This window comes from Camelina sativa, chromosome 17 (assembly GCF_000633955.1).
Source record: "Camelina sativa cultivar DH55 chromosome 17, Cs, whole genome shotgun sequence".
In the NCBI taxonomy this organism is placed as follows: Eukaryota; Viridiplantae; Streptophyta; class Magnoliopsida; order Brassicales; family Brassicaceae; genus Camelina; species Camelina sativa.
In genome coordinates this window covers 26,031,057-26,047,538 of record NC_025701.1, presented here as the reverse complement: position 1 = coordinate 26,047,538, position 16,482 = coordinate 26,031,057, and the positions used below count along the sequence as shown (strand labels likewise).

Here is a 16,482-nt window from a genome sequence, read left to right as displayed (position 1 = left end):
ATCACTGGAATTGTGGTCGTATTTAAAATGCTAATTAACAACCAATTGAGGTTAATACGATATTTGATTTGATATCATTAGATAAGGTAATATTCACGATTTCAACTTAATGATTCATTTTAAATTTGAATTTAAATATGGATAGTTTTCTATATTGAATTATATGTTATTTAGGATTTGTGATTAATGCTCCATAATAATACCTATGGGAGTTACTAATTGTCACTGATACTGATTTGTTTTTACTTCATAAAATATTTATATTATATATATTTTTGTTTGACTGTTATTATACATAATTGTGGTCGATTCTGTTTGGATCCAAGACTTTTTATTCCTGATCCGATTTGTAAAACACGATCCGAATTTAGAAAACCCTGGTCACATATGGATCCGCCCGTTTGAATTTATAAAATTATGTGATTGTCCCTCTCTTATTGTATGCTTTATAATTTATTCAAGGGTAATATTTGTCCTAATAGGATGTTTCAATTTTTGCCTTGAAAAAGTGTTTCCCTTTTAATAGTATAGATACTCGAATTTTTGGACATGATCATCCACACTTTTAAGTTTTAAAAATTATCTTTTGGTTTATAAGCAACTTTGGGATCCACTTTGACAAATTTGAAAGAATTCTAAACACTTTCTTTTATTTATCAATGAAATGATGCTTTTTATATCTATTGGTGCTCTTATTTTGATGTGAGAGAGTAGTTTTCAATTGAGTTTTACGATTCTAAGTAGGGATTCAATGATTTGATTGTTGTTTGAGATTCTCTATTGTTAGGTTCTTCAGTTTACATGTTGTTAACGTTAAAATTGACTTGATCATCTATGTATCAAAAATGTTCGATGAAATGTTTGAATGATTGTGAATTTAACAATAAATTTCAAGCCAACAAAGAGTTGATGATAGAAAATTTTGTGCGCTGAATGAACTTGTTGTTAATGCAAGTTTGACTAGGAGATTTGAAATGAGAGTTTAGTTTTCGAATATATATAGTGATTGATACCTGGAGGGAAGATTCATCTATTTTGTGTTCATTTTCAAAAACAGTGTTTAATTGCAGAGTTTCTTATCTCGTTGATCTCAAAATTACTGTATGATCCAAAGATTTTTTTTGATAAGTTTAATCGTTTAGTTTGCTGACAGTCCTATAAACAAGAAAAGATCATACAATCATGTACAATTAAGTAAAATTTTTTACTTAAATAATTTTTTTCTATAACAAATAGTTTTGAAAAGCAACAATTTACAAGAGATTACTCCTCTTTTTGCTGGGGTTTGGCAGGTTCACTGTTCACCAAAATTAAAGCATCTTATGTGGCAAGTTTTCACGGCCTGTATTTCTGCATCGGTTAATTTGAGTCGGCGGAGGATGGACTGTGATGTAGGCTGTGCAAGGTGCAGGGTTTTTTACTTAAATAATTTTTTTCTATAACAAATAGTTTTGAAAGACAACAATTTACAAGAGATTACTCCTCTTCTTGTTGGGGTTTGGCAGGTTCACTGTTCACCAAAATTAAAGCATTTTATGTGGCAAGTTTTCACGGCCTGTATTTCTGCATCGGTTAATTTGAGTCGGCGGAGGATGGACTGTGATGTAGGCTGTGCAAGGTGCAGGGTAAATGAGGAGAATATAAATCATGCTTTTTTTTTTGTGTCTGCTGGCTCGCCAGGTCTGGCCTTTAGCTCATGTGCCGGTGGGGCCGCACCCCTTTTCGATGGAGTTTGTGTATGCTATTGTGGATCATTATCTAGGTTCTACAAATCCGTGTTCACAGGTCGCGGCTTTCCCTTGGATTATGTGATATATCTGAAAAGCATGGAACGCTCGTGTTTTTGAGAATCAAGTTGACTGACCTGATGAGGTTGTATGGGTGGCGGTAGGTGAAGCGCAGACTTGGCAGTAGACACAGGTGGAAGCAGAGTCTGACGAGATTTCCTCCACCCCTATGGGTCTTTCTCCTCAGATTTGGGGAAGTATTATCCCCTTCCTTCGGTTTTTTCAGGATATTGGTGTTTTGTGGATGGTTCTCGGAAAGTGACTGGTGCTTTTGCAGGTACAAGATGGTTTTGCACTTCTTCACAAGGATCATCACCGATTCTCGGAGCTACCAATTACCGGCGTAGTCTGTCCCCGTTAAATGCAGAAGTCGAAACTTTCATTTGGGCAATGTGGTGCATGATTGGAAATGATTTTCGGGATGTGATTTTCTTGACAGACTGTTCAGATTTGGTGAAGATGGTGTCTTCCCCTCATGATTGGCCAGCGTTAGCAACATACCTCGACGACATCAAGATTGATAGGGAAGAGTTTTCTTCTTTTTCTTTGACTCAAGTCTCTCGAAATGCAAATGTACGAGGGGATTCTTTGGCAGGCTGAGCACGTTCTTCTCTGCATCATGTTTTGTTTGTAAACAATTTTCTACCGAATTGGCTCGTTTAAACTGATTCTTTTTGTTGACAAAAAAAAAAATTACCTTAATATTTTAATATTCTTTTTTCTTCTATTTATTAAGAATCTAAGTGCATCTCTCCCCAAGTGTTTGATAGTACGTATTTTGGTCATGTTTTCACATTCCCTTGGTCTATAAATCCAATTATTTGTACTATCTTTCTTTTTTGATCAAAATTATTTGTATCGTCTATACATATATCTACTAGGTTTACAAAATCTGTGTTGATGATTTGTGATAACGAAACACAACAATAAAACATGTTTATTGATATTGTTGTTAGTATTTAATTTTATAATTGATATGTTTAGTTTCATCAATAAGTTTGAGTTAAAAAGAACTTATTTTCACAACATAAAATAGGAACCTATTGTATACAAGCGACAAAAACATATCATATTATCTAGTAGCTTCAACTCTTTCAGGAACTTCATTTAACCGGAAAGAAAAGTGCATGTTTATGATTGTATAAATTTAAAATTAGATGATATGTTTCATACATCTATTATATTCTAGGAAACTCATCAATATAATACGTGTAATTTGAAGGTTAATTATTCAAGAAAATCATTAAACTGAGACATAATATTTCCTCACTAGTGACAGCAATGATAACGTTACGACAGATTTGTGAACGGTCACAATTTATATAACAAAAAACATCATAGCATGCAACAAATATACTTAGTTTCCATACTGTTACAACCAGTGACTAAAAAAAGTTAATAAACCAATCGGTTTAAATTTTATGTTCATCTTTCTTAGCTTCGACTAAAATAGTGAACGTTGCGTATAAAGTGAATACGATGGATACACATAAAAATGTTATTTAGTTAAAACTAAGAGATGAGAAGATTTTGCTATTACATTTTAAGGACACCATGTTTGTTCACGCTATCTACATGCTCTAGCTAGCTAGATATCTAAATTACCGTGTCATCTCTTTCTCTCTTTTTTTTTCCTCCTAAATTCCATTTATATACTAATAGGAGACAATCACGCAGCAGGAGCATAATCGTAGCCACTGTCGTCGTCATCACCACCATTCTCACCATATGCCACTCGAGAACTATCCACCACATCTTCAACATACGCTGAGGAAGCACGGTCCAAACTCTTGCTCAGTAAGTTTGCGACGAATGTCATCATTGCTTCTTTTTTTTGGGTTATGAAAATAGAGAAATATGAAAGCAATGAATAGGTGTAAAGAGAGAAAGCCGAAAGAAGTGTGATGAGCTTTAGATGTTGTTGTGAGTTTGGTGAATATAATAAGAGAGACTAATGAGGATTTTATAGGTGAAAGCTAAAGGTAGAATAAGTGGGGAACGCACTCTGTGCTCAGGACTGCCTTGTGAAGTATGCGAATTAATTCATGTTGCTGTGTGTTTGGCACAATAGATATTACATTTTTTTCTCACACGTAGGATTTTCTTATGCCACATCGGTAACACATGTAAAGCATTTTCCTTTTTCACTATTATTCTTTCCAAAGCACAACAAAATAATTATTAAAAAAAAAAGATTTGTGGAGCATTAGTAAAGATTCTAGTAGCAACATTGGTTACTTCTAAGTTCTAAATAATGAAATTCGGGGAAATGTAAATCAGAGGCCTATAGATAGACTGGGAAATGTATTTTGTGGTAATCTAAAAGGTTAATTACAATACATGATAGAGTAACAGATGGTACGAAAACATTTTTTCTATGGTTAATGAACGAAAACAAAATGCTAACTTAAGCAAATCGGAAACAAGATTATTTTATTTGCGTTTATTGAGTGAATAAGAGATCGTTGCTGGGATCATTGGAGCATATCAATGGTATCTAAATTTGAATTTCTCAATCAAGAGTTTCCTATTTAAAAGAATCTGGATTAAGTTTCTTAACTATTTGAGTGACTCATTCATTAAAATATTATTATTATTTTTGAAAGATCCAAGTTAAGATATCATGGATAGAAAGTGCTGTTATAAATGCAAAACATTAGATAGGTAGCAAAAATGTGAACCCAATCTGTTATAAGTTCACCCTCAGCTCAACCTCACTAAAAACTGTTATGCGCTTGTGGTTGGTACACATAACAGATAGATTTTTCTCACGTAGGATTCCCTCACAACACATTTGACGAATCATGATGTGGTCCAGTACTTGTGAAGCAGCATCGCATTCAATTTATAACGAAACGAAAGAAATCAAAAACTTTCATTTTTCTAGTACCCTCTTTAATTAGTATCTTTGACTGTTCCGACTCTTTATATATTTTCTCGTACAACTGCAGAGCATTCGTAAATATTTAGGGTTCAACAAATTTAAAAACTATATGATTGAAATAAATGTAACATATTCTATGAAGCCAACCCACACAGTATGTATCACTTGCACGAAAGTACTAACAAATCATGAAATAGAACTTATTAGCTCTGATTTATTTGGTGGCCAATTGGCTATATATTACATCACACTTTTATTTTTCCATGATTTGGCCATGAATTGAAAAAGAAAAAAAATAAAGAGAAATAAATGACTAATTTATGACTTATTATCTATGAAAAGAAGCCATGGCTGTCATGGACTAGCAATGGATTTTCAATACATATTGTCAAGAAAACAGAGTATGAGAAAAGCTTTTCTTGTATTGATCGTGAATTATTACAACTTCTACTTATACAGAAGAGTTTCCTTTTACACAATATACACAATATTCACAAGAGAAAGTAAATCTCCTAAATATGTGCAACTAAATATTATTAACTTGATACGCAAGACATAGCTGCGTGTGTATCTTAACACCCCCCTTCAAGGCAGAGCGTGAAGGTCCCGAACGCCCAACTTGAGCAAAAACAAATCAAACTCCTGGCGTCTGAGGGCCTTAGTCATAATGTATGCTAGTTGCAACTGTGTCGGAACATGATTAGTCTTGATAGTACCATCCACAATCTTTTCCCGAATGAAGTGACATTCTGTTTCGATATGTTTGGTCCGTTCATGAAAAACGGGATTAACCGTGAGATGAATCGCCGAGAGATTATCACAATGCAGCAGAACAGGTTGAGTATGAGGAACACCGAGAGAGAGTAGCACTTTCTTAATCCAGATTATCTCTTTGAGTGTGAACTGCATAGCACGATACTCTGCTTCAGTTGACGACATTGACACTGTTGGTTGCTTCTTCGTTTTCCAAGAGACAGGTGACTGTCCTAGTTGAATAAACCAACCTGTAAGCGACCGACGAGAGAGAGGACAACCGGCATATTCGGAGTCACACCATGCCATAAGAGTAAGTGGACAATCAGAATGAAGGAGGATGCCCTGACCCGGGTTTCCTTTAAGATAGCGTATCACCCGCAGAGCTGCTTCCCAATGTAGAAGCTTCGGACGCTTCATAAATTGGGACAGGACGTGAATGGAGTAAGCCAGCTCAGGCCTGGTCACTCCCAAGTAAATAATGCGACCAACCAGGCGACGGTAACGAACAGGATTGGGCATGTCATCACCTTCAGCCAACGATAGGTGATGATTCTGTTCAAGAGGAAAGCTAACAGGCTGAGCCCCAAGTAGTCCAACTTCAGCAATGACGTCTAGAGCATATTTCCTCTTGACATAAGTAGATGCCTGTTGCATTCCTAGCAACCTCGATGCCAAGGAAATATTTTAGAACGCCCAAGTCCTTCATTTTAAAACACGAATTGAGATAGTCTTTGAAAGCTTGAACCGATGCAGGGAACTTCCACTGATAATCAAATCATCAACATATACTAAAACATGAATGCGTGTACCGTTCTTGTTATAGGTGAACAAAGACGAGTCGCCAGGAGATGAAGTGAACCCGTATCTCTGCAAAGCCGAGTTAAGCTTCTCAAACCAGCACCGAGGTGCTTGTTTCAAACCATAAAGAGATTTCCGCAAGTGAAGAACCTTTGAGTTGTCATCTGAGTGAAACCTCGGAGGCAAACGCATGTATACTTCTGCATGGAGATCGCCGTGGAGGAATGCATTATGAACATCCATCTAATACACCTCCCAATTCCAAGCAGCTAAGACCTCAAGAAAACATCGAACAGTGGTCATTTTAGCAACAGGTGAGAACGTCTCCTCATAATCATCACCAGCAATTTGCTTGTTCCCAAGGACCACTAAGCGCGCCTTATACCGTTCAATCGTTCCATCATATTTGTACTTTATGCGATAGGCCCACTTGCAACCAAGGGCCTTCTTACCTTTTGGAAGTGTTTCCACTGTCCAAGAATTGTTATCTTCTTGCGCAACAACCTCATCTTTCATGGCACCTGTCCAGACATCATCTAATACTGCTTGTGAGTAATATTTTGGTTCAATATTTGTAGTGATGGCATGTAAATAAGCTCGATGAGACTCAGAGAATCGATAAATTTACTCATAAAATCACTGAGAGGATACACACAGCCGTCATCGTCATCACATGGTTTACCGTCAGCCATATACAATTCGTAGTCTTTAAACCTGACCGGAGCAACTCGCGGACAAAAACCGAAACCAAGTTGTTCCGGAGAGTCCTCAACCGGAGCTTCCTCAACAGGTGACAGGAGTGGTGACTCAAGTCGCTCAGTTTCATTGTCCAAGATGATAGTGCTATTAGAGGCGATGTTTGTGGTCGGAGGACTACGGGCAAGAGTAGGTGACGATGGTGCAGGAGCCGTAGCAGGCAATGAGGGTGCAGGAACAGGTTCAAACGGTTCCAGCAACCAATCATCATCAGTCAAGTCAAGTCCGGTAGCAGGTGCAATAGGCGGTGGTGTCGATGGAAGATTCTGATATGGAAAATCATTTTCACAAAATTGAACATCACGTGAAATAGAGATCTTACCATTTGTCGGATCATATACTCTCCATCCCTTCTTCCCAAAAGGATATCCAATGAACACACATTTTAATCCTCGTGGTGCAAATTTATCACCACCATGAGCATGGTTGTGCACATAACACAGAGAACCGAAGACACGCAAATGTTCAAGCGGTGGAGCTCTGTTGTAAAGCATTTCAAATGGTGTCTTCCCATTCAAGATGCTTGTGGGAGTGCGATTATGAGATAGCCTGCTGTAAGAACGCAATGTCCCCAAAATCTGATCGGCAAGTGTGCTTGGAAGCAAAGAGCACGAGCTATATTGAGGATGTGCCGATGCTTGCGTTCGACACGCCCATTCTGTTGAGGCATCGCAACACACGAAGTTTCATGTATGATTCCTTTTCCTTTAAAGAACTCCAACAAACAAATAAACTCAGACCCGTTATCACTGCGAAGGGTCTTTATTTTCTTGTCAAATTGTCGTTCAATAAGAGTGACAAACTCTTTCAAAGAGGATGGAGCCTCTAATTTTGAAGGTATCAAATATATCCACAAGGCTCTCAAATAATCATCTAGTATGGTGAGAAAATATCAAGAACCGCACAATGCCGGTGTCCTATACGGACCCCAAAGATCACAGTGGACAAGTTGGAAAATATCACTGGATTTATTTGAACTTAAGGGAAAAACATCTCGAGTTTGCTTTGTGCATATACAAACGTCAAACGCTTTGCTATCAAGTGCAGAAAATTCAGAAACAGATAACTTGGAGATAACAGAAGAAGGAGGATGTCCCAAGCGATTGTGCCACAAACTTGGAGCCACTTGTCCGACTTGCTCCACTGAACTAGCTTGCTCCATCCTTCGACAGAAGTACAGTCCATTAAGCTGCTCCCCTGCCCCAATCAGGACAACACACAGCTTGTCAGTAACTTGAAACACACACCCGCTATCACGAGTTAACTGAGATACTGAGATCAGATGACATTTTAATCCATCAACAAAGAATACATTCCTTAACTGCATCTGACTACCTAAGCTTACTGTTCCTTGTTTGCATGAAACACTAAACCGTCCATCTGGTAATTTTATAGTCACATGACTCATATCACTTATCTCATCAAGATAATCCATACGACCAGTCATATGATTCGATGCACCCGTGTCATAAATCCAAGTTTCAAAGAAGGCATTACCTGAGAGACGTGGCTTATTGTTGCGTTCCTCCAGCATGGCTACAAGCTGCTTCCACTGACCATCATCAAGTCCGCTTAAACCAACACGATCTGCTTCAACTACGGCATTGGCTGAATGACTCGGACTTGCGACAGTAACAGCAAGAGCAGAGGTAGCGGCTCTGTTTCGTGCGACTGCAGGTGCTGGGGAAGATGCTGAGTTCTCCCAGGTTCTGGGTCGATCACCCCATCATGGTGGATAACCAATGGTACGGAAACACTGCTCCGCCATATGTCTGGTACGCCCACAACTCTTGCAGACACTACTTCCACTTCTAGGTCTGTCTCCTTGGTTGCTTCTAGCACGAGCTGCAGTTTGAACAGCAAAGCTTACACCGTCGGTACGACCTTCTGTTGCTACTGTGATCATTCTGCTATCTTCATCTTTAGTAAGAGTCTGGTACACTTCATCAAGCGTTGGAAATGGCACACGAGAATAGAGACTTGAGCGAAGCTGTGCATAGGATTCATCAAGTCCTTGAAGAAACTCATACACACGATCTTCATCCCTTTCCTTTGCGAGTTCTGAACCAATCTCACAAGTGCCCAAACCACATTTTCAGGCCTTAGGACGCCTATAATCGCTCAAAGTCGTCCAAATCTGAGTCATGTACCCATAGTACGCTTCAATAGATTTTCCATTCTGGCGAGCTGTCGCCAAATCAGCCTTGATTCTTCCAATCTTGGCTTCGTTCTTCACAGAGAACCTCTTTTTAAGGTTCTCCCACAAATCTCTAGCGATTTACACCGTCTGGAGAGTTGTCTTCACAGATGGATCAATAGTGAGTTTGATCCATGACACCACCAATGCGTTGTTACAACGCCAGTCTTCAAGATCTGTGGAGTCGTCACCAGGTTTTGAGATTTTCCCATCTACAAAACCAAACTTCTTTCGAGCCATTAGCGCAAGACGTATGTTTGCTGACCACTCGTCGTAATTTGAGCCACGAAGAAGAGGTTGTGACATGACACAACCGGGATTGTCACTTGGCGACAGATCATAAGGAGAAATCGTTCTTCTGGATGTCACCGTCTTCACCTCACCAGCATCGGTCTGAGATCTGTCCACCAACGACTTCTCTTCTTTGTTAGTCATCTTAATAGTTAGAACAGGATCGAAACTTTAGGGTTTAGTATTTTGTATTTACCCTAAAAGGGCTCGGATACCATGTCAAGAAAACAGAGTATGAGAAAAGGTTTTCTTGTATTGATCGTGAATGATTACAACTTCTACTTATACAGAAGAGTTTCCATGTACACAATATACGCAATATTCACAAGAGAAAGTAAATCTCCTAAATATGTGCAACTAAATATTATTAACGTGATACGCAAGACATAGCTGCGTGCGTATCTTAACACATATAAGCAAAAGATTAGCCACAAAGTAGCCACGAAATAGCCATTTATGTTTTATTTTTCCTTTGGGGATAGGTTAAATCGATTGTATCTTATCTTTTTGATCAACATGAGGCACTTAACGTCCGAAAGAGAAATATATCAAGCACTTTAAGAAGGTCCAGCATTTGGTTATGAGAATCGTAAAGTTTATTTTGGCACATTAAAAGATGTGTTTAGTCCGACAAGTATGAGCAATATATCCCATTTGGTGCGACCTCTAATACAGACACCAAATAATTTGCCTCCCAGAAATCAGAATTATGCTTGTTAAGAAAATATTTGCTTAGTCATCCATAAGGCCAAAATAAATTATCTAGGTTTATTGATTAAAGAATTGCAGTCTTTGTGGAGTAACAGTTCAGCTAAGACCATTTACATCTCTCACTCCTATATACAAAGCGCAGAGGACTTCGCGTGGAGGATGGAGTTCGATTTTATCAGATCAAACATAATCAACACGTACGTAAAACTAGTTTGGGCTTGCCGCTATGGAGATATATATAATGAACTTAATAATTATTATAGAAATTTATGAAGCAATGAAGATTATACATATTGGTGAACTAATAAGTACATGTACAGCTACACTTTACTATACTTTCACATTGTAAAAGGTTTCACATCTTATATGTTATAAACCAGTTGGTTTAAACTTTTGATCCGGAAAAAATGACCGATGAACAATTTAATCTTGCGCTGATGACGAAAGTGAATACTTAACCACAAAACACAGAATCTAGGAAAAGTACTGCTGATACAATAGAAAAATTTAGGAAACTAAAAATGTTATGTTTAGTAAAATGAAAGTTACACTAACTTGGCTAATTAAGAAATAAAAAAGTGATTTTAATTAAGGAAGAAATGATTTTGCTCCTACAGTTAAGGAAACCACATGTCTGCTCACTCTGTAAGAAGACTCACAACACTATCTCGTACATTACACGGCCTAGCTAGATATCTAAGTTACGTTGTCATGTCTCTCTCTTTTTTTTCCTCCAAAATTACATGTCTTCTCAGTTACTTCTTCTTTTTTTTTTTTTGGGTAAAAGTCTCTCAATTACTTTGTCTCTCTCTTTTTCTCCTCCTAAATTACATTTATATACTAATAGAAGACAATCACGCAGCAGGAGCATAATCATAGCCACTGTCATCGTCATCACCACCATTCTCAACATACGCCGCTCGAGAACTATCCACCACATCTTCAACACATACCGTGGAAGCATAGTCAAAGCTCTTGATGACCAAGTTTGCAACGGAAGACATCATTGTTTCTTTTTTGTTTTTGGTTTTGGGTATGAAGAGGATTTAGAGAGATGGACGGAGCTGCTACAAGAAGTTTGATGAGCTTTAAATGTTATTGTGAGTTTGGTGAATATAGTAAGAGAGACTAATGAGGCATTTATAGGTGAAAGTTAAAGGTATAGCAAGTGGTGAACGCACTTTGTGGTCAGGACTGCCTTTGTGAACTTTGCGAATTGCTCATGTTGATGTGTGTTTGGCACAAGAAATATTACATTTTTTCTCACACGTAGGATTTTCTCATGACACATCTGACGTTAAGGCAGCTCATCGGTCCATTTATATTCCTTTCTAGGGACACATGTAAAGCATTTTCCATTAATTTTTCACTAGCTAGTATTCATCTTTAAGCACAACAAAATAAAAATAATACTAATAATAAGAAACAGAGCTTTAATAGAAAAATCTAGCTGCAACATTTGGTCACTTTTAACTGAACTTCGGAGCATTGAGTTTTTAACTTCCGTTCGACTTAAAGACTATTAGTTACTATAAAGTGTCCGACCAGGAGAAAAACACATGTGCTTTTATTGTATTGATCATTTGGTGAATTAATGCAACTTTTGGTTTGTTTCATGAAAACATTAGAAATTATTTGTTTAGTTAATTTTGTCGTAACATTTTTTTGTATATGATGAGTAGTTTATGTGTCTATTCAATGTAAGATATAATCATATATTTAACAAACAAATAACCAAAAGCTTTGAAGGATCTCGAAAAACCAAAATACAAAACTTTGAATATCTCTATTACTAATAAAGTGAAAAGTAATAGAGATATCTTGAAAAGTAACTCTTCCATGCGGGGCTATCTCCAGAGGACGCTACAGCTATCTCAGGTTTAGGGTTTCAACCTGGAACTCTACCTATCAGATATCTTGGTCTCCCTCTCCTTCACTGCAAGTTGCGGAAGCAGGACTACTCTCCTCTAACGGACAAAGTGGCAGAAAGGTTCAATGGCTGGGCAGTCAAATGCTTGTCCTTTGCAGGTCGACTTCAGCTGGTTTCCTCAGTTATCTATGGGCTTATCAATTTTTGGATGTCTGCATTTGCCCTCCCAAAAGGTTGTATTGAAGCTCTGGAAAAGCTTTGCAATGCCTTCTTATGGTCTGGTGACATTAGTAAAAGAACTAACGCTAAAGTCAGCTGGGAGAAAGTTTGCCTGCCCAAAACAGAAGGAGGGTTAGGGCTCAGGAACCTTCTTGTTTGGAACCAAGTCTTGAACCTACCTGAATCTGGTCTGGCTTCTCTTTTCCTCAAGCGGATCATTATGGGTTGCCTGGATGAAGGAGCATAACATGAAGAGAGCACCTTACTGGATCGCGGAGCCTCATAGCAACTCTAGCTGGATATGGCGTTTTCTCCTTGGCCTTAGACCGCTAGCTAAAACCATGCTCAAGTAAAATCGGGGATGGGAATAAGGCAAGCTTTTGGTTAGAAAACTGGTCCACTCTCGGGGTCCTTCATGATTATCTGGGTAGCAGAGGTCCTATTCAACTAGGTATCCCTATCACAGCCACAGTTGCCGAAGCTTGCAATCAAAATGGTTGGCGGCTCCCTTCTAGCAGATCAAGGTTTCCTGGTGCATCAGCTCTTCGCCACTTATTACTCTCAACGCCAATCCCCTCTACCTCAGCGGGTTCTGACATCTTCCAATGGTCAGCAGGTAACACTGTTTCTGATCACTTCTCAACCAAGAAAACCTGGAACCAGCTTCGACCTCATGAAGAAGTCAAAAATTGGGCAACGGTAGTTTGGTTCAAGGCCTCTGTTCCGAAACACGCCTTCACCTTCTGGATTGCCAATCTAGATAGACTTCCTGTAAAATCTCGTCTTCTCAGTTGGGGAATGCAAATTTGTCCTCTCTGTCCACTGTGTAACTCTGAGACAGAGACAAGAGACCACCTTATGCTTCACTGCTCGTACTCTGAAGGGATTTGGCTCAAAGTGCTTCACCGCCTAGGCCAACACCCCTGTATTTTCATGGATTGGCACACGCTCATCACCTGGCTTCGGAGTAAATCCCCTCGTCTCTCCTCTACTCTGAAGAAGATCTCGGTTCAAGCAACAGTTTACACTTTGTGGAAGGTGCGCAACACTGCTATTCACGACAGCACCATCCTCCCTCCTACTTCTGCTTTCGCTCAAATAGACAAAAGTATAAGGGACACTCTACTAGCTCGTCAGTACCGTAAGGGGTGTAACCTCCTTCTCTCGCAGTGGTTTACCCACGCCTAATATCTACTAATTCTAATTTTTAGTCCTTTAGTTCTCTATGGGTTTTTTTTTTTGGCCATAGACGCTCATTGCCCCAAGCTTTTGTAAATAACAATGTTCCAATTCGGTAATATAATTCACATTTTATCCAAAAAAAAATAAAGTGAAAAGTAAATGTTTTTTCAATAGAAAGAGCCCCAAAAAAAAAAAAAATCGTCACTCGCACCAAACACCAAACACCAAACACCAAACTTCACAACACAACAACGTCCACAGTTGAGGTAGAGTGTCCATAAGCCTTGGAATGATCAGGTGGTGGACAACCCGATATCTGATTGGACTCAAGGGTCGTTTGGGTGGGCCGACCCGAGGAGAATATTAGTTGATAAGCATACAATAGAATTCCGAGACCATTGAATATCTGTTTGAAGCAAACAAAATGAAACAAACGTTATAAATCAGAGCATTTAATTAATGAGAATCAATCAATAAATTTAAGTATTCATGGAGAGGAAAAAAAAAGACTTACAAGGACGTAGATATCAAATTTGTAGATCAAAGAGAAAGAAGTCCAAATTTCAGCGTTGATAAATCTAGTAATAACGAATACAACCACACAGGTACGTACTCGTAGGTCTTTTGTATAACGAATAAAAAAAAAATCAAAACACATAATAGTAATCAATAAATGTGATATAATCCAAATTTGCGGATGAAAGGTTGCAAACAACACCAATGAACGTATGTCGATCAGATAAACTTTCAATTCCAAAAAGAGAAATCGTGTAAAAAAATAGCACAGCAGGAACCGCATATGCAAGACACCACAAAGTGCCGCGCCTCTGGACATGAAACATAAATAAAAATCAAGAAAACATATACAATATGATGAGAGATATAATAAACATTAAAGATGGAACATACAACTGATTTGTCGCTGCAGCAGAACATATAGATAACCAAGTAGATAACTTCGATTCCTAAACCAATGCCATTACTAGTGGTGACGAGAATACCATCTTTGTAGATAAGAGGAAGACCATACAAAACCCACAAACTATATTTCGTCGCCAATCCCACATGACGATACGGTGTATAATCCTCCACCGATTTCTTCTTGTAAATCTGTATAAACGTTGGGCTGTGTGTACATAGACAAATGTTTTAATATGAAATATGTCAAACAATACAGATATAAAACACGGTTTTGTTAAACGGGGTATTACAGTTGTGAAAGGGAGATCAAACTGGAAATAACAGTCCCTGCATCAGGCCAGAGAAAAATTGTGAGTAAGAACTAGGAAGCTATATGTAAATTAGGATAACTTCTCCGAGCTAAATTAAAGTAAACATCAATCGATCATAACAACGACTAACAATCAATTTAAGTTCATCTTTTTTATGGTGATGAACGTTGTTAATTCATTAAAGATAACTGCTGACACCGGGCCTGTTCGTTTGTCTGTCGCCAGTGACATAAAGTTGTTCGTTTACCTGTCGCTAGTTTAGCGACCAATGGCAGCGACTGTTTCTAGCGATCAGCGATCGTAATTTTCAGTCGCTAAAATTTTCAGCGACTGTTGCCAACGATCAGCGATCAGTCGATGAAACTAGTCGCTGGATCCAGCGATAGGCAAACAAACAACATAGCGACCAAGAAAAATAAAAAAAAAAAATAAAAATTGATAAATTAAATATGATCAAAATTAAAATTAATTAAATAAAAATATAACTAAATATAGTTATTAAAATTAAACTAAATCTAAGTAAATAAAATAAAAATTAATTTGAATATAGTTAAATAAAATTCTAAAAAAATCGGTTATAAACAAATTAAATTTAACAATATTAAAATGAATAAATTAAAAAGAAAATTTAAATTAATTATTTAAAAATATGTAAATATGTTTTTAATTTTTTTTCATGGCTAAATACCATATATTTTTTAAATAAAAATATAAATTATCAAAAATTAAGTTTTATTAATTTTTTTAAATAATATATGGTATTTAGTCGCAGCAACAGGCAAACGAACAATTTAGCGACAGTTTCAAGCGACAGTCGCTACAGCCTCTAGCCAGAGCCGGCGCTATGTTTTTTGTGGCTACAAGCAAACTGAAAAAGGCTGATTTGCACATATTTAAACTAATTTTTTTTTATCAAACTAAATAATAAATCTGGATAGTTTTAACAAAAGCACAAAAAATTCTAAAGCATCACAGATCAATATTTTTTTTTTGTGTGAAATTGATTCTCCTTGCATTTTTACTTGCAAACTCCTCCATCAAGGTTTCATAGTCAAGTTTTGATGTCTAACTCCTTTCAATGGACATCATCACTGTTATTTTTGTTGATCTCCTCTAAAATCTCATCAATTTTAGAAGTTTCAGTTCGTTTAACATACCTTCACCTTAAGGATGTATAAAATAATATTAGTAGAGTGGGTAGAGGGAGAAAGAAGAAGGAAGAAGAAGCTATGATAGCTAATTAGCTATTCGCTAGGGTTAACTGATTTTTTTTTTCCTATTTTCGTTTTCTAAATTAATACTAATAATTTATAAGATATATATATATTTTTTAATAATTTAAAGCTATAATATTATGCCTACAAAACGGGAACAAAAAAAAAGGAAAGCTGAGAGTTTAGGGAATCGAACAAGTGAAGGTGAGAGATACCTAAACATTACCACTAGACTACCAATACCTACTTAATTTTAAGGCCGAATTTTTTTAATATATTATTGGCCGCAAGCACTTGCTTGCTTCGCTTGTATCTGTGGCCGACTCTGTCTCTAGAGACAGACAAACGAACAACATATGTTGTCGCTAAAATCTGTCGTTGATCGCTGGTCGCTGTTGCTGGAAACTCCAACCAGAGTTACGCATGCATGCAAGAGCTTTCTTCACTATACCTAATTATGTTTAAGAAAAAAAGAACAATCTGCAACCTCGTTCGCTTCGGTTCCTCAAATGAAATTGAAACCATCGTATATATATTTATTTATTTATTAACTTTATTTCAGTAAAAAAAAACTTCATACACAAC

At 37.3% G+C, this 16,482-nt stretch overlaps 2 protein-coding genes across 2 annotated transcripts; both read right to left on the bottom strand.

The window, feature by feature from the left end:
• On the bottom strand, positions 3,222–3,705 carry LOC104758042. The gene has a single exon (XM_010480846.2). The coding sequence runs from the start codon at positions 3,607–3,609 to the stop codon at positions 3,457–3,459; it is 153 nt and encodes a 50-aa protein (XP_010479148.1). The 5' UTR covers positions 3,610–3,705; the 3' UTR covers positions 3,222–3,456.
• LOC104758041 lies at positions 10,752–11,277 on the bottom strand. The gene has a single exon (XM_010480845.2). The coding sequence runs from the start codon at positions 11,185–11,187 to the stop codon at positions 11,035–11,037; it is 153 nt and encodes a 50-aa protein (XP_010479147.1). The 5' UTR covers positions 11,188–11,277; the 3' UTR covers positions 10,752–11,034.

Excerpts from the sequence above, each read along its gene's own strand:
- LOC104758042 (XM_010480846.2), bottom strand. The coding sequence starts at position 3,609 with ATGATGACATTCGTCGCAAACTTACTGAGCAAGAGTTTGGACCGTGCT.
- LOC104758041 (XM_010480845.2), bottom strand. The coding sequence starts at position 11,187 with ATGATGTCTTCCGTTGCAAACTTGGTCATCAAGAGCTTTGACTATGCT.